Source organism: Drosophila teissieri, chromosome 3L (assembly GCF_016746235.2).
Source record: "Drosophila teissieri strain GT53w chromosome 3L, Prin_Dtei_1.1, whole genome shotgun sequence".
Lineage (NCBI taxonomy): Eukaryota > Metazoa > Arthropoda > Insecta > Diptera > Drosophilidae > Drosophila > Drosophila teissieri.
The window spans coordinates 1026343-1049432 of record NC_053031.1 but is presented as its reverse complement, the minus strand read 5'-3'; the positions used below and the strand labels follow the sequence as shown (position 1 = coordinate 1049432).

Sequence of the window (23090 nt, the reverse complement as noted above, 5' to 3'; positions counted from 1 at the left end):
AACCTAAAAATGGAAAACCGAAACGAACAAAAATATTTTATAAAAACATTGAAAAGTAACCCAACCTGAAAGTCTTCTCATTGCTTCTTGCTTTTCTTGCATTTCTTGCTTTTCTTGAGTCTTGATTGCAATTGCGGTTTGGCTTAGTGTTTATTGGGTATATCTTAGTGGAAACTGGAAACAATCCTTGCACCTTGCATCTCTCAGAGCACAAGGGGCACGGCCTCTGCCACTGGCTGGTTGATTTCCTGGTGGCGTTGTAGCAATCCCAAACACTGGTGCAGGCACTGGGTGCTGGCCGTGGAGATCGCCTTGAGCAGAAGAAGATCGGGATCCGTGGGCGAGAAGGAAGCGCAGTCGATGCTCTCGATGGCCCTGGCCAGAGAAGCGTTGCTGCAAAGGATTGGGGAACATTAGTTTGAGCACAGGATATTTTTATAGCCCTAGATTGCAGGAGAACTGCAATACCACTTTAACTACGAGTTAGTGTGCAGTTACCATTGTTCCGTGAGAAACAGAGCTTGGCGAGCTGAAACCATGGCATCGGAGGCGGCGAGCAATTCGCGCGGAGGCAGCGGCGACGAGTTGCTTATGTCCATCGCCTTCATGTGGCTCTCGACCACCGCCCGCAAGCCGTCAACCCACTCCTGCCTGGCCCTGGCATCGTTGGCCCTCAGCTTCACCGTATCCCCGGAGGCACAGGCGATGGCGAACGTCCTGGAGTCCTCGTCACTCGGGTACACCACTGCGCCGGCCAGCTGCACCTGGCCCCTTGGAGCACTGGCCAGGACGTGGGGCGAGGGCGCGATGTCGTCGCCCACCGTCGAGGAGTCGCACAGGTAGTAACTCAGCGATCCTGTCTTTGCGTCCACCGTGAACCAGCGGTACTGCCACCCTGCAAAGTGGAAGCTGCGATTAGGGAATTGGTTCTATGGGATTCTTTGGGACAGAGTGATTGGTGAGTTTACTATCAAGCTTGGCATAGGGTTTCTGGAAACAGATGCTCACCCTTCATCACATTGGTGTATTTGCTGAGCTGCCCGCAGAGTTTCAGTTTGGCCGATTCACGAATGATCCTGTTCAGGTTGGTCTCCATTTTGGCGGCGGTGTCCTTGGGATCGGGGCGCACTGGTGGCGTGGCCTGCCGGGGGCGGTTCTTCTTCTTGCGCTGGCGAAGCGAGTTCTTGATTTTGCGTAAAATGTTTGCAGATATATATTTATTTGGTTTTATTTGGTAAATCTCGGCAAAAACGGAACTTAATGAACAACACAGAGTTAACAGTGTGGTGATGTATCAGCCAGCTTTTGCTAGCAGACGATAGTACAATCGATTTCTGCTATCGTTGGTATTTTTGCGTCTATTTTCCTAAAGCATACCGCAGCTAAAAAGTTGCATTAAACACTTTGAAAAACCCAAATATGGTTAATAATAGATTTTATTAATAAGTTAATTCTCGAGCGCACAACAGTGTTGGCAGTGTTGAGATATCAAAAACTCTTCAGGCTGGATTTTTTAAATGTGATAAGTATCGATTGTAGTGAGTTATCGAGGTACGCAATTGGTGTGGTCGATTAAAAAAGGCTGGAACTGTAGTTTTACAGCCGTTTCGGCCTCTGGTAACACTTGGCATTTCGCAAAATCCAATTTGTTTAAACAAAACAGAGAGCGCCCGTTCGGAAAATCGCGGTTTCTTGAAAAATGAAAAATATAGCTTAGCGCGCGGCAATTCGCGAACTGCGTGCAACGGTAATTTTGGGCGATTTTCCCAGGGGGAAAGCGAGTGGCAAACAAAAGCAGCGCGAGTGAAAAAAATCAATTTGGTGGCACAAGCAGTGGCAAGAAGAAGAGCCAAGACGCAAGAGAACTGCTTGCGGATGATGTGATGATACAGATATACATAGCATATACATATATACAGGCTATATATACATCTGGAGTTTGTGTTCAAATTGAGGCAATTAAAACATAGCGGATTTTCGCCCGTTGTTCGCTGTAGCGAATGTTTGAGTGTCCGTTTTTCAAATAATGTTTATAACTGTGTGCCTGCGCGAGTTTTATTTCATGTTTTTATGCTGCGTGTGATTTATGACATTTAACGGGAGTACATATTTGTACTGTGTGTACATACCACACATGCACCCCCGTGCGCTGGTGTGTGTGTGTGCGTGTGTGTGTGCCTGTCTGTTTGTATCTCCCTCTCACTCCCACTCGCACGAAAATGCGAGGGTGACTGAAGAAAAAAACTCCACTCCCTCCATCTAAAAATAGGAGAACTACACAAATTGTGTGCAAATTATGTGCAGCATTTAGAAAACCAAGAGAAATACCCATTACTAATCCGCATCTCTGCTTTCCCACACATTTTCCACCCACCCACACACACACACGCACACACACGAAAAACCGCAACAAACACAACAGCAAAAGAGTGACCATGAAAATGCCAGCGAGAAATTCGCGAAAATCAATGAGCAATAGCAGCGGCTCATAATAATAACTAATAATAACAGAGCTAAAACAAGTGAAATTCGAGGCTGGAATTCGTTATGCTGCAGTGCCCATCGTCGGATTAAAAAGCGGGCGGAGATCCCCCTCCCAGTTGAACCCCCCCTCCAGTGATTAACCCCCGGTCGCACTAATCCCCGCCCCCGCTCCCGCCATCTGCCGCAATGGACGGCCAGCGGGCCAGGGACCTCCTGACCCTCCTGCAGGAACGGGTCGTCTTCCTCACGGGCGGACGGGACCGGCGCGGCGGACCGCTCCTCTGCTTCCCGGCCACGCCCCGTCGCGATCGCCTCAAGCCGGAGGATCTGCGGCGACTCCTCAGCTACCTGATCAGCATTCCCAGGTGAGAGTGAAGCCAGTAGTTACTACCACCACGTAGGATTAACGAGTTTGAAGGGTTCTATTGGCTCCTAATTGGATCTGGTCAAAGGTGGTCACACCATGTAGATATACATTTTTACTGCTCTTTAATCAGGAATATAAGGATAACATTTCTTTGTGGCCTTAACATACAGAAAACTAAGATATGAATGCGCAAAAGTTATAAATAATTAGCGATAAAAGGGGAAGTGCAGTCAATTATTAATATAAGTGTTCACTTTATTACATTAACTTATGTTTTGATAAGCACTAGCAATAATAAGAGTTAAGTATTGCAATACTGTATAGCATAATTAAATATATATAGTAAAAAGTAAGGAGATTTTCACATCTTGTACACTGTAATATGTGACTTTTCCCGATTTCATCATGCACACGAACAATTTGTAGCGTAGGCATTTTCTTTTTTATGGACATTTTGATTTACGAGCTCCACATAGAGTACAGAAAATTCTTGGAGCTCATAATGACTCACCCAAATCATCGTGCACCTAATTAAATTTTACATTCCTCAGCTGACATGTATATAGATATATTCTGTATTTGATCAATTTGTAGTTTTCCAACTCAGTTAAGTGCACTCAAAGTGGATGCTTTAGGCGCATTGCATGGCTGCCAGCTTTAGTTACAATTTAGATGAATTGAAAACGTCAAGTTCTTAGATATTTATACTGCCATGTTGCCTTTGGCGGCACAAGTCCACACTGCTCCGGCCTCCTGCATTTTGTATTTACAGTACAGGCAACTCTCGTTATCAAACTACAACTAATCATACAAACTGGAATTAGTATTTGTAGCTTCTTGAATGTAAGTCGTTGTAAGTTGGGTTCTAGTTTCAGTTAGTTCTTGTTAAAAGCTTGAACATGACCCTGTAATTTCGAAGACCTCGCAGCTGCGGTTTCACGTTGCTGGGGCCCACTGTACCAGTACAATGGCAACCCATTGTGTCAGCTGACGGCGCGACATCGCTGGCTGCGCTTCGTTTGCAATTTCGGTAGAGTCGCGACGTCGTCGCCTCACCCGCACCTCCATATATCGTATATATATTCTGAATAGGGGGAGGATGCCGGGGTGGCCGAGGCGGGAGGGGCGGGGGAAGCAGCTGCTGCAGCTGCAGTGCCACATTCCACTTGATTTTCCTGTTATAGTCGTCGCCGTCGTCCGCCTGCAGTCGCATTTTTATGAATCATCATCGTTCGACGATTGCAAGAACAGCACGCACATTGTTCTCGGCTCGCCCTCTCTCTTTCTCGCCGAGTATGTCCGTCTCTTTCTCAGCTGGCTGCTGTTGACATTGAATCGCCGGGAGTGCGGGTCAAAATGGGTGGCACGGAGCTGAGGTCGGGCTAAAAAAGTCATAAAAGCAAACGTTCTCCAATAAAAAGTAGCAGCAACAAAAGTTGCATAAATCTGTGCGGCGAAGAAAGCAGCGAGAACCGAGAAGAAAAACAGCAGAAGAACACACAGATACAAATGCATACATACGTACTTACATATGTACATATGGGCAAAACCGGGGACCGGCTTCCAAAGTCTTCGAGAGCCGAGCTCGAAGAATGCGAATATTCTTTGCTGCTGCCCCAAACACTAAAAAAACCACAACAAAAACCGAAATGAGCCATAAAGCGAGAGGAAAGAAAAGAAAGGGTAATTTGGACGAACAGTGCTGCCTCGATAACACTGAAATGCAGAGACTAATAGCGCACTCTGTGTAGTTAAAATAAAAGCGGTGGTCTGAATCCATTGTTTGCTTAATTGCATTAAGCGTGAACAATAGTTTGAGCTACCAGCTTAGGGAGAATATCTATTTAAAGTACCATTCCTCGAGCGAAATTAATCAACCAGCTAATAAACTCTAACCCCAGACTATAGAATCCCCAGAAACGGCCATCGAGATGGCCGTTTGCGGCAAAAGAGACTCGAAATGATAATCAGACCCTCGAGCTGAAGATGATGGTGATGGCGACCCGAGATTGCGACACACGCCAAGAGTATCTGATGAGAAGTAGAAATAGTATCTGCCGCCGAGTAGGAAATCTGACATTCCCCAATCATTGAGAAGAAGGGAGAAACACACACCACACGTTCCTCGGTTATTTAGTCATGCTCATTGGCGCAATAATGGCCAGATTGGAGATGTTGCAGCTCAATTGAGGCGCTAACAAGTTTTCGCCAGCCGTGAATCACTGCGAGCCGAGTTCCCACGCCGCATCATCCCACTCGGCTGTTATCAGCTATCCGCTATCAGCCGGCTAACAAGCAAGGCATTGTACTATCGGTGTCCCACATTTCAGCGGATCCCCCGCCCGGAAAACGAGGAGGAACACCAGTAATGGAGCCGGGGCAGACACTTCAGGTTCGCCCGATAAGCAAATCGACGTCGTAGTCCATGCTGCATACTCAATGCTCCAAATATACGAAATGGTGCTGGGGTTCCCTTATCTCATCGCCGCCATCCACGGCATTTGCGGTCCGTTCTGGCAGTCTGCCCACTGTGCGCTTTGTCTGCCCACTTCTCCTCTTCTCCCCCCTCCTGAGTGCTTCTGCTGACTTGGTTTGGACTCTACCCACACCCTTCCTTGGGGTAGATCCACTGATGACCATGGGTTTGTAAGAAACTATGCCCATGATGTGTCGGTTCAGCTGTTTTAAAATGCTTTTGCGACTTTAAGAAATAACTTCTATCTTCACTTTGCCAGGGTACTCACCGCGTCGATTCGAATCACTTAGTTTCCGCTTTTGTTTTGCTTGCCTTCGTTTATGTTTCGCGTTGGTTTTTGTTTATTTGCTCTGGCGTGAAACACTTTTTGTTTATTTCTGCGCCTGTTTGTGCCTTTGTCTCTCTGTTCCGAGACTCGGCCAAATTGGCAACTGAAGTCAGGGCGTCTTCTGACTGCTGTCGTCAATGCAAATTCCGTGAATCGAGTGAATCGGGGGAGTTCTCAGTTCTCAGTTCTCAGCATTTGAGACACGTACATTCCCTGAACTTCCTTTTTGGGGGGGATGGAAAAAAACCTCGGATTTATGGGTTAAATAAACGATTTTTGATTGGACTTTGTGTTTGGTTTCTTTTGGTCGACTTTGAAATGCGGGCGACACTTTCCTCCTGTCCCTTTTGTCTGGGCTTAAATTTCGATTTTTAATAGCCCCTTTCGAGCGTTTTATTAGTCATCAAAAAGTTGCCCATGCCCCTCCGGAAAAATACACCAAATTTCTAGATATGTTGCACGATAAGAAGTTGAAGTTGCGGGAGGGTTCGAGAACTTTTATGGGACTTAAGCGTTGGGAACACCGGTATTCTGGGCTCTCAAAGAGTTTCGTGTTGGAGGCAAACTCACTCGAACTAAAAATGCATTCGTAGAGACGCCTCTTCACTGGTGCATTGTTCTTCGGGGGCAAAACCCCTAGAAATGCCCATCAAGTCCAACCGCACGACATACGTATAAACACGAGAAGATAACGTGGTTGAAACCGGGAACTTAGAACGATTCACAACCGGCCACAATCGGGCCAAGAAATAGCGGCAAAACAGAGGGAATAATAGGAATTATAGGCGGAATCGAAGAGGGCGGAGTTGCGCCAAGCGCACAGCGCACACATCAATGAGAGAAATATTTATAGTTAATGGAGCGATTAAAATTCAAAAGGAATGCAAATCAGAGCGTTGGGCGGCCTCTTGGTGGCACCTGGCGGAGGCCGAGGTGTGCAGGAAATTATTAGCTAAAATTGGTGTCAGAGCAATAGAAACCGAGCGACCTCAGGCCAAAGAAGCAGCCGTGCGGTCTTAATTTATGCAAGCGACGTAAACAGAGCAACGAACCATGAGCGATCCGCGACACTCTCACTCACGTACTTCTGGGAAGAGCCTACACTCGAAGAAAACACTAGCCACCAGCCAGGCATTAGCTTGGACTGAAAGCAGTACCAAGCTTCATGTACCACCATCACAACTTAATACAGATTGGATTTATTGGATAATGGACATGTGTTATGTAGTATCCCCCAAACTAGGTAGTAACTTTCCCCAGTGTACCGCCACTATCGCCAAGTTCTCTTTCGATCGCTCTCTCTAACCGAACACACCTTTCACCTGGCTTATTTTCCATTTGCAGCGACGCCGCCAAGAACCTCGGATTCACAGTCATCATTGACATGCGAGGCAATGGCAACTGCTCGACCAACGTGAAGACGATACTGAAGGTGCTGCAGGAGCACTTCAGCGCGAATATCCACAACGTGGTGATCATCAAGCCGGACAACTTCTGGCAGAAGCAGCGAGCCTCGATCTCCTCGCACAAGTACAAGTTCGAGACGACGACGGTGTCGATTGAGTCCCTCAACAAGATCGCCGAGAGCCACCAGCTGACTGGGGACTTTGAGGGCCAGCAGCTGTACGACCATCAGCAGTGGACGGAAGCCCGGCTGGCCATCGAGGACTTCTTCTGGCAGGCCGGGGACATGGCCGATCGGATCGACGATCTGCAGGAGGACCTCAACCGCAACGACTTCGCCGAGGACGTGCCGCTGGCCAGGCACGCCATCGATCACCACAACGAGATGCGCAAGAAGATCACCAAGCTGCCCATCGAGGATCTCGACATGCAGGGCAAGAAGCTACTGGCGAAGATCAACGCGATGGCCCCGCCAGGCGGTCAGGTGAGCATTCGAGTGAAGGATTCCTCTCAAGAAATCGCACATCAATCGAATTGAGTGTTGAATCCTTAAGTGTGTTGCTTACGTCTAGCTCAACTTCCGTAAATATAACGAGTAAACAAATGAAAAGTGTTACGAGATGTTAAATGAATACATTTGGGCGTAATAAACATTCACATATTTAACAGAAAAAGTCAATAACCTCTGTCTAGCATTCACTTGCCAGATTTTATGCCAATAAAAAAAAAACAACTCCATTGAAAACCTTTATGGAAATTGGTTGTTTTGTCTGTTATCTGAGTAGAAGAAATTTACATTTATTACATTTGTGGCATTATTTATTTCACATGCAAAGTGCCTTTCATTAAAGCTCGTAAAAAATCAATCCAAATGAATTATTCAAGCATTAATTGCACAACAATGGAAAAAAGTGATACATTTCCTGTCGAAAACTGTTTATAAATATTTAAAAGATTAACCTTACATAAAAAAGAAACCCAAGTGTTGCAGGTGAATTTTAATCCATGTAATTTATCAAAATCTCTTTGTGCGAATTTTTTGATTATTATTGCCCCCTTTTTACAGGCCCCCTCAAATTCTGGAGGATCGGATATGGACTCGGGCCCCTCCTCCGCCGGACAGCAATCTCAGCCCTCGCAGCAATCCCGTTCGGTGGGCGGCAACCCGGACATGTCCGCCGCCGTGAACAAAGCCCTGCGGCAGATCGAGCTCATCCACACCGGTCAGGAGAAACTGCTGATGCTGTGGCAGCACAAGAAGGTGAAACTGGACCAGTGCTTCCAGTGGCGCCTGTTCGAACAGGACTGCGAGAAGATGTTCGACTGGATCCTGCACAACCGCGATGTGTTCCAGATGAGCTACGTGGAGATTGGACACAACTACTCGGTGGCCAAGTCTCTGCAGGACGAGCACCAAAAGTTCGCCGTTGCATCCATGAATGTATCCGTGAATATCGATCGGATTTTAGCCGTGGCAGCTCGGCTGATCGAGAGTCAGCACTATGCGGCCCAGCACATCAAAACGCTGGCTCAACGTTTGGACCGCACTTGGAAGGACTTTGCAGCGGGCTTGGATGAGCGGACAGCTGTCCTGCAGCTGAGTGTTCTTTTCCATCACAAGGCAGAACAGTACTGCAACAGCGTGGCCAGCTGGGCAGCCGCATGCCAGGCCTCGCAGCCTCTACCCTCGGATATCCAGAGTTTGGAAACGGCCATCCGGACTCATCAGTCCCTGTACGAGGCCATGTGCCAAGCTTACACCGAGGTTCACTCCACGAGCAAGAAGCTCCTCTATCAGCTGGATCACTTGGTGCAGGTCTGCAATCAACCTCCGCCTCCTGGTGTCCCGGATCACCGAAAGAATAGCAATGGCGGTAGTTTTAACAAGTACGAGAGACAGAATCCAGCGGCGGACTACAGCGAAGGCGCCAGTCATGTTTTGGCTGTAATTCACCAGATCCTGAGCCACCATCGCACCCTGGAGGCCAAATGGCATCAGGAAAGGCTACGATTGCATCAGACCCTAGCTCTCAGACTCTTCCAAGAAGATGTGAAGCAGGTCTTGGACTGGCTGAAAAATCATGGCGAAGTTTTCCTTAGGAAGAATACGGGTATAGGCAGAAACTTCCACAAAGCCCGGGTCTATCAGACCTCGCACGATAACTTCGAGAACGTTGCACAGAACACCTATAGTAATGCCCAAAAACTCCTGGCAGCTGCGGACGAATTGGCCAGAAGTGGCGAAGCCGATCCCAATGAGATATATTCTGTGGCCAGAGAACTGGAGCTACAAGTGGGCAGTTTTGCGGAGAGAGTGGAGCAGAGGAGACGCCGCTTGGATATGGCTGTAATATTCTACACCCATGAAAAGGACGTGACCGCCTGGATAGACAAACTTCGAACGGACGTGAGCACGGATGAAACGCGTCTTTCGCAGGAGAACCTCGAGGGCATTGAGCGCATATTGCAGCAATACCAGAGGGATCAGCAGGAGAGCTCCGTCAATGTCTGCCTTACAACCATCTCCCAGGGTGAAGCTCTGCTGCAGGAAATGCGATCCCTGGAGTATGCCGACAATACGGGTTCCATTGCCGCTCTGGAGGCTACCCTGGAGAAGTTGAACAAACAGAAAGTGGAGTTGGAGGAGCTCTGGTCCGCCCGCAAGTTTCGCGCCGATCTCATACTGCGTTTGCGCTACTTTGAGCGGGATGCCAGATTGCTGTCCGTGCAAATGGAGATGTGGTCTGAAGAGCTCCAGCATGCCGACCTCTCCAGGGACTACCAGAAGGCCGAGCAACTTATTCGCATGCACAACGAATCGGTGACGGAAATACAGAACGCCACCTACGAGGTCGTGCAGCAGGGTCAGGACCTGCTGCAGCTCTTTGAGAACGCTGGCTTCATCTCCATGGCGGATGCCACGCACACGGCTCAGGCTAGGATTGAATATCTGCTAGACTTCTTGCGTGAACGGGAAATCGATCTGGAGGAAATGTCGGAGGCTAAGCGGGCCAAGCTTGAGCAAGCGGTGCAGCTATGTCAATTCCAGAACGATGCCAACCAGGTTATCTCGTGGATCCGCAATGGAGAAGCCATGCTGGTGGCTAGTTTCGTTACGCCCAACAGTTTGCAGGAGGCCGAGCAGCTACGCAAGGGTCATGAGCAGTTCCAGGTTACACTTATTACAACTCCAAATAGTTGTACGATTATTAATGCTTTCTTTTTCTGCAGATTGCCATCGAGAAGACGCACACGTCGGCGGTGCAGGTTAAGTACCGAGCAGACGCCCTCATCAATGCTAACCATTACGACCCGCTATCCATCGATGAAATCAGCGACGATGTGACGAAGAAGTGGCAGCAGCTGGTGACCTACGCGGAGGAGCGGCACAAGCTGGTGACCGCCTCGATAAACTTCTACAAAACAGCCGAGCAGGTGTGCTCGGTTCTGGACAGCTTGGAGCGGGAGTACAAACGAGAGGACGACTGGTGTGACGGTGGTGGAGGCAGCGACAAAGCCCAAGCCATTGTCCAGTTGATCTCCAAGCATCAGGAGCAGAAGGAGGCTTTCCTGAAGGCCTGTACTTTGGCGCGTCGCACAGCGGAGACTTTCCTAAAGTACGCTAACCGATCGCAGCAGTGCTATCAGTATAAAGGAAACTGCGAGGGCCACGTGAAGAGCAAACTGGATAAGCTATTGACTCAGGAAAATCAAGTTCTGGATTACTGGACGCTGCGCAAGAAATCCCTGGATCAGTGTCAGCAGTTCGTTCTCTTTGAGAGAAGTGCCAAACAGGCCATCGAATGGATTCACAACACCGGAGAAGCGTATCTCTCCTCTAGATCCAACCTGGTCGGCATAAGCAAGGAGGAAACTGAAGGGTTGCTTAAAGAGCATAATGAATTCCGAAGCACGGCTAAGGAGACTCGCGAAAGGGTTAAGCTTCTGATCCAACTAGCTGATAGTTTGGTGGAGAAGGGTCATGCCCATGCCAGCGATATCAAGCAATGGGTGGCGTCCGTGGACCAGCGGTACAAGGACTTCAGCAACCGCATGGACAGCTACTGCGAGCAGTTGGAGAAGTCTTTGGGCATGTCCCAGCAGCAGTTACTTCTGGGCTCCGATGGAAACAGTTCGATCAGTTCCTCCTCTGGGGACCGTCACTCGGATCCCACGCTGGAAGCTAAGCTAAACAGCAGCAATAAGGAGAACAAGGAGATAAACGAGGAGAAGCGCAAGTCAGCGAGGAGGAAAGAGTTCATCATGGCTGAACTTATGCAAACGGAGAGGGCGTATGTTAATGATCTGGCCACTTGCATCAAGTGTTTCCTCGAGGAGTTCCGAGTGGGAAAAAATGTACCTTCTGCCCTCATCGGTCAGGAAGATGTGATATTCGGCAACATCAGGGAAATACACCACTTCCATCAGAAGATTTTCCTGCGTGAGCTGGAGAAATACGAAACCATGCCTGAGGATGTGGGACATTGCTTTGTGACCTGGGCCTCCAAGTTCGATATGTATGTGCACTACTGCAAGAACAAGCCTACGTCGAATAATTTGCTGGTCCAGCACGGCGGCAGTTTCTTCGAAGAATTACAGCGGCGCCTGGAGGTGGATCATCCACTGCCCGCGTATCTCATCAAACCTGTGCAGAGGATCACCAAATACCAGCTGTTACTTAAGGATCTCCTTTCCTGCTGCGAGGAGAGCCACGGCGAAATCAAAGAAGGTCTCGAGGTGATGCTGAATGTCCCCAAAAAGGCCAACGATGCCATGCATCTTTCGCTGCTGGAAAACTGTGATGTCTCCGTAGACAAACTGGGTGAGGTTGTGCTGCAGGATGCCTTCCAAGCCTGGGACACCAAGCAAATCATCCGCAAGGGCAGGGAGCGCCGAGTCTTCTTATTCGAGTTGTATCTCCTCTTTGCCAAGGAGGTAAAGGAGTCCAACGTAGTCAAGTACCAGTTTAAGAGCAAGCTCATGACCACCGACATGGGCATCACCGAGCACATCGAAGGCGATGAGACCAAGTTTGCCGTGTGGACGGGTCGTTCGCCCATGCTCTCAGACTGCAGGATCGTGCTGAAGGCCACGAGCTTGGAAACCAAGCAGGTTAGTAGCTCATCGATGCATTAGTACTTTGCGTTAATACGTTCTTATAATTTGCAGATCTGGGTTAAGAAGCTGCGCGAAGTCATGCAGGAGACTTGCTTCTCGGGCACCTCGTTGACCTTGCCCAAGTCACCAGCTAAGCACTCGGGCTCCTCGCAGAGATCCTCGCGCGACTTGGATGAACAGCTCACGGAAAATGATCACGATCGCTGTTCTCTGGCTAGCTTCGGATCGGGTAATACCACAGATAGTGATAATAAGGTAAGTAATCTTTGATTTCACTAGGTCAACTAGCTTAAGTGGCAAGTTATTGTTACCCTGAAAGTTTTATTCAGAGTGTTCCCATTATTGTGGCCACACAGCTCTTCTCAGAGTGTTCCCATTATTGTGGCCACACAGCTCTTCTCAGCGAGTTTCCCCCTATTTTCTAGGTAGCTTTAAGCTCCCAAAAGAACTTTGCCCGTAGTCCTACCTCACAGGGAAACAGCTTGCACCCTCATCCCCATCCGACATCTCCGACTCTCCATCCCAGAGTCGTGGATTCCACTGCTATTGGCCAGCTGAACTAGTTTTCCCACTCGCCACGACTCGGATGGGATCGGTGTGGCTCGGCTGCTGCAACATGTTTAAAATTCATAGCAGGGCTTAATGAGATTTTCCTCGCTGGTGCGTGGAACTCTTCGAGACCGCTGCTCGTCGACAGCTCCTAGTTTCCAGCAGCCGTCTGTATCTTGTAGGTCGAGTGTGTGCTGGATTATATATGACTGCTTTTAGCGCTGTTTCGTTACATTTGGTTAATGTAAATTTTATGTGACACTTCTTTATAGTTAGCTCTGTCTGCGAGCGTCTTTCAACTGTCAGCGGGCAGCATTCCAGGCCAAACCCACCAGATTTCGCCACTAAAGCTAAGATGCGCAGATTTCGAGCGGTTTTACGACCGACATAACCGTTTGTCTTATGTGCGGGAGGTTAGCGAGGTTAAGGGCTTCGCTTTGTGCCACTTATATACGGCTCCAGGATCCGTTCATCACACTGACACTCTGAAACTTCTGTCAGTGTTTATATCTTTCTAATTATATTTTATGGTTGCTCTATGATAGTCCGAATCGAATTGAATCAAATCTACAAAGAAGATACGTCTTTTAAAATACAATATTAAGGATGGTAGTTGGATGATTTGCAATCTGTTAAATTACTTCTTATTATTCTTTTATTTTGATTTTCTTGCATATTTAGGGAAGTATGCCCATGCTGATAACTACAAAAATGATTTAAAAAAGCGGATTTAATTTAAATAATTAGCTGAAGCGAAATTCCCGCCCATCTGAAAACGCACAGACCCCAACAATAACAACCTGAGGGAGAGTGAAAGCTCTGGGCAGCAGCGCTCTCTAAGTTTCCGTGAAAAGCTTTCAGCTTTTCTTTTTTGCCAATTTGAACCCCCTGTGAGGGTAGTGGGTTAAGGCAGTTGGCATTGCGAATGTTTTCGGTGCGTTCGTCGCTGCGAATTCGTTGGATTCGTGAATTTGTGGATTCGTGGACTCGTGTGCTCCAGTTGCTCCGCAGAGTTTCAGCCAAGAGGTTCGTTCACTCACCGCCGGGCCGCTCGGGTTTTCCTCAGTTTTCCTCTCGGATTTTCCATCGCCTGCTGCCTGCAGATGCGCGCCGCCCGGCCAAAAAAACGCCAAACGCAGCAGCAGCAATCTCATCTTCACTAAAACTCTGAAGCTGCACCTATAGTCTACACTTCTTTGAGTAAACCCACTTTGAGGAGCGCACTACGCAACGTCCATAATTGTATGAAGAAAATCGAGTGGTTGAAAATGGCCCATTATCACAGTGATAAGAACAAGCACTTCAAAGATAAAGATACTCAACACACTCCACCAAATCAGAAATAAAAGAAAGAAAGCCATATCAACAAACAATAAAGCCCGCTAATGCCCCAAAAACTTAAACAATACTTAAAGAACAAGATTACATAAATGTCAGCCTCTTGTTTAGGCCTTAAACTGTCCCGAAAAACAAAGGTGTAAACAAAGACCTGGCTTATATAAATAACTACAAACAAAAAGTGAAACAACAATCCGAGCAATGCAAATAAAAATGATAAAAAGCTGTTTCTGCTGCCCAAAACTACACGAGCCAGCGGGGGGAACCCTTTTTAGCATTTTTGCGAGGGCAAAAAGTGGGAACAAAATGAGCTGAGGATGAAAATGTCTGCAGCAGCCGCAGGCGAAAATGCCACCCCTCCACCCATCCACCCACTTTTCCGCCACCGCTGCCTTTGACCTTTTTCACGCCTTTAGTCACTTGAGTAGCAGTTACATTCCCCCCATTTAGACGATTCGTTGCCCCCAAAAAAACCCCTCGAGTTCTGCTGTCAACTGCACGGCGATCGCACCGAGTCGTGGGCAGAATATCTTGGATTGCTTAGGAATGCGTAAATATATGTGGCAAAGTACTTTTATTTCTATTTTTCGCAGGCAGCTAATATTTGTTTTAGGGATTTGCTATTCATGTTAGAAAGGGGCATTCAACAAAATACTTCATACTAACATTTCTTATGCCTTCTATCTGTGCAATATCTCGGATATTTTGGATGGGATTACCAATATCCATTGCCAGCCAGTTCTTCACCCTTTTCCCACAAAGGGTATCTGATAGTCACCGCCACCCAGTGCTGCGTTCTTAGAGCGGTCGACTCACCCGAGTTAGGGCCATTAATTTCACGCTTATCTATTGCATTTTAATATATATTTCAACGCGATAGTGTTGTGGTTCCGTGGCATAGCTCAGCAAATGCGGTGGCTCACTGTGGGTTGTGAGTTGCAAGTTTTATATTGCTTTTTTTGAGTTGCGGCTGATGTAGACACGACATGTTTTGGTCATTATAATTATCGAGTCGATGCATTGCAATTTAATTTGAGTGCCAGTTGGGTGGCTCGCAAACAGAGAAAGCGAGTGCAATGTCCAGTCGTTTGCCCTTTCCGATGTGTCCATCAGTTGTCACTGGTAGGGTACGAGTATGTCCTGGCTGGTAGTCCTGCAGTTGACCATTTCCATAATGGACCCATCCCCTGGCCAAGGGCCAGTTTGGCCTAATCTAATCCAATTTGCAGCCGGAAGCAATTAAAACAACATACGAACAACACAAACATTAGCAACTGTGGTCGCTCAAAACCGCTTAGTTGACCCAACAGACCCGAACAAAGGATTCCCATTTTCAATGTTTTCAATGCCAGAAACGTTTTTCCCACTGCAGTTGGATGCGATTTTCATTTGGGGCTAACCCACTTTTATTTTGATTTAGTGAGCAAAGTTTCAAAGCCAGCAGACAGGATTAAAACAGTTTTTGAATCCTTGGAGGTTTGGGAAAAACCTCATTAGATTGGATAACTTTTAAAAATATGCAATAAATTGCTGCCACTGCAGCTTTTCAGTCTTATCAAACGGGGGTTAATCCTTTACTTTGATAACATCGGAGAAGCCAGCGAAAGTTACCAAGCTCACTTTAAGTTTGAGAGGCGAGACCAAATTAAATTAGTTTGAAATCCAAGCGTTGCTCTAACAACACCCCATTCTGCACATTTTCCCCACTGTGTGCATTCATTTGCAAAAATTGAATTAGGTTGGCTTTTTGAGTGAGTGAAATGAAAGTATTAGGACAAAAAGCAGAGGAGGCTGGGAAAATGGGAAATATTTCTGGCATTTTGTCAACGCCACAAAATGTCAACGAGTCCTGGCAGTGGGTGTAAATACACACACCCTCTTCGCCACAGAAAGTAGCAAAGTTTTCAGTGTTTTTAAAAGAAAAAAAAAACCGAACCAACATCATCTGGCCGAAAGTGATGGGAATGCCACTTGCCACTTGGCGAACAGCTGCTCGAAAAGCCCTCGAATTTCCTCGAACGTATGCAAATTTTCTCGGCCAGCTCATGCTGAACATTTGCAAATACCCTTACTTTTGCGGTTCAATGTGGCTTCGCAATGCAATAAAAATATCTAAATCAGTTGGGCGAATCAAAGTATTTAGCTACTCAGCCGAAAAGTAAATTATTTAGAGTTAGTAAGACAGAGTCTTTGCGATTCGCTCGATTTGAATGCTGTGCCTACTTGCCAGCGATTTTCGCAAATGGTTTTCCCCTAAACTATTGCAGAGGCATTGTGCAGGGATGGGAAAGTAGCAGGGAAAGCAAATAGAATCTGAGAAAACCTAGTCAGAATTGCGATCGGCGGTCCGGGTGAAGTGGCAGTGGCTATGGCGCACCTGCCACATCTTCCCAATCTTGGGATTTGTTTTTTTCTTTTTTTCGGAAACACGCGCTAAACGCCTGGCAACGACTGTCGGAGCAACAAACAGAAATGTGTAAAAATAACAGACCCATGTGCATAGATATCGGCCTTATATACGGACATAGATAGTTCGGGGTAAACAAACGTGCGCTAAGAAAATTCAAGATAAATTTTTGAACCGTTTGGCGGTGGGCAGCTTTTTATCTATGCAAATAAAATAAATAAAATATATATGCGAGTGTATAACCAAACAGCGAAATCATAACAAACTCGGGAGAAGTGGCCAAAAAGAAAAGTGGCGGTGGCAGACAAGGGCAGCGTATTTGATTTAGTCGATTCGTGTCAGTTAAAAGCAATAATCAAATCATTAGTAATTCTCGGATCTGTTTCTAAAAATAAGTGCATAAATCAAGGAAAATCCGAATGAAAGCAAACAAAACGCATTGAAAATAAATATTTGTTTCTTAACTATCTTTCTAACTTGCCGATTTCTATCAATAGCATTGAAATCACAAACAGTTCAGTTTTACAATACAAATTAGCTTATATATATTACCTCTTTTGCTTTTGTTTGCTTTTCTAAGTGAGGCTAAATCCCTTGAGCTGAAGCACTCAATCAATTTAAAGTCATAATTAAGTGCGGCACAGACTGCGCAAACACTGCATTAATCAACATGCAAAATGCAAAGTGCAGGCTGTGAGCTTAAAATTGATCATACGCCGCGTTGCACTAATTGAAAGCCAAAGACAGCGAGCAACGAGACCGCAGCGAAACTGTCACCGCCATAAGTGAAATCCATATAGATACCCAGTGCGCTAGTGTGCGAGCATCCTGCAGGATGTAAAATCCAATCAGGCAGCCTCTCACACACACACACACACATGCACACGTTCGCTGAAAAATAAAAATAAACCATTTCGGTCTAGGAGTCGGAGAACTTTATCGATTTGCGGCTGACTGCCAACAAAGCCCCGAATTTGTTTTAAAAATAAAAGACCCACCGCCTGCCTGCTTTTTCCCCTGGATTCCCTGTGATTTAACCGAAAAATGAAAGTGATTGTGTAAGCAACCCGCTGAAAAAAGGGGAAGCAGACAAAGGAGCTAAGGCATCATGAAGAGTGTTAAGAAGTTTCTCAACGAGCGCATGAACAGTGTGGACTCCGCCGACGGAGTTGGTGGTGGTGGTGGTGGTGGCGGAAAGAAGAACTCGCTGGAGCGGCTCAAGTGCGTGGAGGACACCCACACCCCGACCAAGGGCTACGTTTCGCTGCCCAACACTCCGCTGCCGACGAGCGCACCCATCGCCGTGGGCGATCCCTCGCCGTCGCCGTCCATCGCGGACTCCGCTCAAAACACTCCGCTCTGCACCCTGCAGGAGGACGACTCCACCTCCCCACCGCCGGCAGGAGCCGGAACTGCGGGCAAGAATGGCCACGGCCAGCAGGAGCAGTCTCCGTTCACCTTTCCCGCCGTGCCCGCCACGTCGTCCAGCAATCCCGCCCCCAATCCTGCTCCTGCCCAGCGCAAGAGTCGCCGCAAGATCTCGCTGCCCTGGTTCCGGCAGTCCAGTGTCACCGGCCACGGCGTCCTGGCCCGCCAGCACACCATCGACACGCCCAGCTCCTTTCGCTTCTTTCGACAGCCCAGCAGCAGCGGACTCAAGGTACAATCCATCTCTATTAGAGTATTCGTTTGTGGGGGTTATAATGTAACCAGTTTGCAATGTTCATGTGTCAAGTGTAACCTTTCCAAGGGCTGGAAAAGAAACATTTGCCTTGTGATTACAAGAAATGACTTGTGACAAGCGGCGTAATTTCCCTCAATGCCTCAACCAACCAATGCCCCTGTGATAAGGGTTCGATTGATGGCACGCTCGGTTAGACCATCGAATAGGCCATCAAATATTAATGCTAAGCATGGCCGCGATTGCCTTGACCTTATCGGGAACTTGGCCAGCTTATCTTTTATTTAGCGGTGGCGAAAGTTTACCACCCACCCCAAAGTGCAAAGGTCACCAGCTTGCGGCACGGATTTTCTTGGCTTTACCAACCCAACACCCCAACCTCCCCCCACAAGTCATGCCACAGTTTTGCCCAGTTGCCTAGTGAATGCGGTTCCATAAGCGATTAATGTTTGCCAGAGCTTCGCTTCTGGGTGAAAATGGTTGAAAGATAAATATTTACAAGCCCTTCATATAAGAATACCCAATAAGAATACCAAGCATACCGATAAAAAGTGTCTGAAAATGCAGTGCCACTCTAAATTATGCCATAAACCTTTATGATGAATTATATAATGAATATAATGAGTATATATGGATAGTGAATCTCTTGTTTAGCTGAATACCTCCCCTTCCCATTTGCGGCAGGGTCTTTGACTTATTGCGTGTTGCGCTATTCATTTCGATTAGTTGTGCAAGTTGCCGAGTTGCCGCGTTGCCAGCAAACTGGTTGTTGACCCACGCAGACAGCCGCGACGCCGTTTAATAAGCCCATTAATCATACGCAGTGTGGTGCGCTAATTTATTTGCTCCCTACTCACCACCGTCCCCATCAGCTTCTAGTGGCATTCCGCCGTTCCGTGGCACATTCTGTAAATAGTTCTTTCCGCCTGCCCTCGCCTGCCACATAGCACATAATGTATTTATCACTTCATCAGGCCGTATAAGCCATATCATCATTGTTGTGGCCCCTGCTTTTCCCCTGCCCTGCCCCACTGCATTGTGTCTTGTGCTGACCTTGCCCCCATCTGCCTCCACTTTAGATGTCCACCCCCAGTTCCACCCCGCCAACTTCTTTTGTCAGTTTTTGGGGCTTGAGTGATGTCTCTGCGAGGCAGCCAGCTTCCTGGTCTCCTTATAATCGCATTGCCCTTTCTACTCAATTTACTCAGAAGCTGACGGCCTTTCATAAATTTCTGCTTCATTTAAGTTTTCCTGTTCTCGTGGGAGTTCATTTAAGAGCAGTGGGCAGTATTTGATACACGTAGCAATGTCTGCACTTTAAAGTTACTATCCGCTTTTAATATTATTGTTGCAAGTGCTAGCTCTAAATTCAAGACTCAAACAGGGCCACTCTTGAAGGCATCGTTTCTCGCAGTGCAAGTGCAGGCAGCTGCCATATTTTAATTTAGTGTCACGAAAATATTTATGTGTGCGCTGAATACGAATATTTCCCAAGCAAATTTGCGAAATTTGCAGGAGGCGTAAACTTTTGCGAGCCATCTCCTTGCGCGCCGCCATTGAAAGTTGCCCGGTTTCACGGGGCGGATGCTTTATGCATTTTGTTATGGCATACTTTCGAGTGCACACGCAAAATAAATCGCTGGCAACGGAGTGAGGAAGCAGTTTCCCAGTTTCCCCCCAATTTTCTCTGCTGGCGCGTTGGAAAGGAAATTTGCTGCCACACGAAAATGTGTCTCATGACGCCGCTGCTGCTGTCAGCTGCAGTTGGCTGCATCATTGAGCGCTCCTTCAGCTGGGTTTCCCTCCATCTTTCCATCTTCGCTACTTGTTTTCCTTTTCCCAGAGCAGCCCAACAATGGAAGAAAACACATTTTGTAGTCGGATGAGAAGGCGTAGAAAAGTCTTGTAGCTGAGTAGGTACACAAAATGCGGGCAAACAAAGTGCAGAAAATGTAGAACAATTTTAATAAATCGCATCGTTCTGCAAACTTGAGGACAAAGTTACCTGCGGATAGCAACTACTACCACCACTTTCGCTCTTCAAGAACATGGCAAACAGACAAAGCCAGGAAGCTCTGTTCCTGAGTCCTTGTCGTTGGCTCCTCAATGGCAGGACTGATATGCAAATTGCGATGGAAAGCCAGGGAAAAATGTATAAAAGGTAGCAAGAAATAGCATACAAAGCATTAGATGTTGCTGGAAAGCAGAAGGCCAAACGAATTTGTAACTAAATTGTCATCAGAAGTATGCTGTGACAGCAAAACTCGAGATCCTTGTTGCAGAACCACAGACTACAGGCTTCTTGACATTGGGTGCCCACTGCTATTTGCGAGAAGCGAATTCAAGAGCATTTAAAGCACATGCTTATCGCAGAATTCCAGCTTAGATAGTTTCGACTATGTTCAGATATGTTTACGTAAGGTAGTGGGAAACTGTCAGTTAAATTAATAATCTTTGTGTTATGCGAAACGGCGTTGAATGGAATTAAACGCCTGCATTTATTAAGTGAATTAATGGAGCAATAAATCCACATTTACAAATATGAATAATTCCGACATTCGGATTCTGAAGAACAGCAAACAAACTCCTAAATTCAGAGAATTTAATAACAGAGTGTTTTCACTCGTCAGCAATGTGGATGCATACGAGAAAGGACAAACAAAATCCGTGCCAGGGATATAAATCTATGAATATTGCATAGAATAGTAATAAATTGGCAAAGTCAATCACTAGCTAAAATCAAATTAAGAAGGCTTAAAGGATGCAAAAAAACGGAGAGTAATTAAAAGCCATGCAGTTGTGTAATAAAATAAATAGTCGGCGATTGCATTTGTGCCGGGAATAATGAAATGAAGTCCAATCAGTTTTAAATGAAATACAGATTTGCCCGCTTTGAATGCTCTCTGTTTTATTTGAGCTCCCGATGTGGTAGGTCGTAATCCCAACCAGGCTTACGGCTCATGCCACTACAGACTGGCCATCAGAACTCGAAGCCTTAGGCTTGCCTCTTCCTCCTGCTTTTCTTGTGGCTCAACGCCTCGCATTTTGGGCCATAAAATCAATGGCAAATGCTGTGACACGCCCACCGATAGACATCGGGTTTTGTTTCTGTTTTTTTTCTTTAAACCAGAGACGCCTCTCGCACAATTGCTCCCCATGGGGAAAAAGTGGGGGCGTACGTGGCCATGTCCATCTGTCATCTGCAGTTCCCGCTGGCAATCGAATCGGTTTGTCCAACGGACCTGAGCGACTCTCTGCCGGCCACAAATTGCCGATGTCCTGGTGGCTCCCGCTGCCCCCCAACTTTGGCCCCCCTTCCTGCCGTAGATGCGGAATCAGTTCGGACAGGACACCCAACTTGACATAGGGCCAACTCTTTTACTCGTTTACTCTTTTGAAATCCCAAACAGCATTTGGGCTGGTCAAGGCTGAGCCCCGAAGTCCGAGGCTTTTGGCTTCCGGGAGTCGGTTGTTGGTTTTTTGTTTGGCTGCTGTTCACACCGAATTGTTGGTGCTGGTCCTTGTAGCATGGGAATCTGGAACAACGGGTTGATTTGCCCATAAGGAAGGCGGTTCTATTGCTGCATCCCATCTTCATTGATTGTGCTCATCAGTCATGAAATTTCCTCTGCCTTTTTGACTTTTCACGTACAGAGAGCAAAGTTCTACACAACTGCAGACACTCCTGTTTAACAAATTATCTGAAGTAGTGAAATAAAGTTAGGCAAGACAATGAAATGATTAAACAGGAGTCTTCTAATGGATGCTAAGTAATTCAAAAAGTCCTAGGCAAGTTGCAGTGAAATGAATAGAACCTTTTCCCGTTTCCCTTATCGATCGTGTCGTAGTTGTACGTAATTGCTTTAGAATATTATTCGATTTGCGCTGTAAATGACTTCCATTCAGCACTTACACCCACTTGGAGGCCACACCTCCATCTCCACCTCCACCTTCACCTCCGCCCAAGAGGCGCCCATGAGCCACGTTAGCAGGCGGGCCAGACAATGGGCCTATCGGTGGGTGGAAGTGGCGGGATTCGGGGGACATGTGGTTGCCTTTGGTGTTAACATGTTGTACAATTACTAGACCGCAGTGCGATAGCTACACAAGAAACCAAATGTATGGGAGCGTGGTTTGTGGAGAATGGGAAAAGCAAATAGTTTAATAAAATATTTAAACATTTTTATTAAGGGTAGCAGGGTACGCAATCGATATATGACTTCGTTTGAGTCCTTCGGACTTACATACACTTGGACACTTGAACCACTTTGCTGGTTGCTTAATTATTCACCTATCACAGATATATGTTTAGCCTGCGAATATTCAAACGATAGGGAACCTGTTTTTTTTATCTGTGCACTGCCCCCCATCCTTTCCAAGGACTCCGCTTCCTGCGGCTCCTCTTGTTTGCCATCTTGCCGACTGGGTGTTTGCCACAACGTAATTGATGTCGGGACCCGGGTTCGACCTCTGACCCCTGACCCCTGAACCATGAGCCCTGCCGCACCTGCTGCGGACCCACTGTGCGAGTTAATTGAATAATAGACGTTTATGTTTTATGTACCCCAGAAAACACACAGAAAACACAGCCAGTTTGCGGCTATCTATGAGTACACACACACATCTATATTCACACAAATGTGTTTCGTATTTATGTGTATATTTCAGCAGGTCTCTCTCCCTGCTCCCTGTATCTGGCATATCTGTGTGATTTATGGCGCCCATGAGGGCATTTAGGCGAACAAATTCCAGCCAAGCAGCGACTGGCATACGAAATCTGTCTAAAATTTCTCCTTTTCCACTCAATATCGCGGTTCGGAGCAAGTAGATCGAATGGAGAGCTCCTCTCATTTTGCAGTTTAAAGCTTTATTTGATAAATGCCCGAAAAATGGATTGCACTCGAAGAAAACCAATCTGCTTGCTGCGGCTAGACTTTA

The 23090-nt window shown here is 46.9% G+C and overlaps 2 protein-coding genes across 4 annotated transcripts in view; one reads left to right on the top strand and one right to left on the bottom strand.

The window, feature by feature from the left end:
• Window positions 1–131: 131 nt before the first annotated feature.
• On the bottom strand, window positions 132–1276 carry LOC122616392 (oxysterol-binding protein-related protein 11; the record flags this gene model as incomplete). The annotated part of the gene is made up of 3 exons (XM_043791833.1): window positions 132–393; window positions 499–895; window positions 1009–1276. Coding segments are annotated over 3 exons (855 nt in total), but the record flags the coding sequence as incomplete, so codon positions are not given.
• Window positions 1277–1610: 334 nt separating this feature from the next.
• The window catches only part of LOC122618303 (triple functional domain protein), a 39685-nt gene continuing 18205 nt past the window's right edge, over window positions 1611–23090 (top strand). The window contains exons 1-6 of one of the 3 annotated variants that reach the window (XM_043794650.1): window positions 1611–1747; window positions 2423–2849; window positions 7000–7543; window positions 8126–10231; window positions 10291–12171; window positions 12229–12432. In XM_043794650.1, the coding sequence (XP_043650585.1) occupies window positions 2671–2849; window positions 7000–7543; window positions 8126–10231; window positions 10291–12171; window positions 12229–12432 (4914 nt within the window). In that variant the 5' untranslated portion in view covers window positions 1611–1747; window positions 2423–2670. Of the gene's footprint in view, window positions 1748–2422; window positions 2850–6999; window positions 7544–8125; window positions 10232–10290; window positions 12172–12228; window positions 12433–13734; window positions 13969–17359; window positions 18132–23090 lie in introns of those variants that run through there. The other 2 variants (XM_043794652.1, XM_043794653.1) reach the window with 2 other exon arrangements.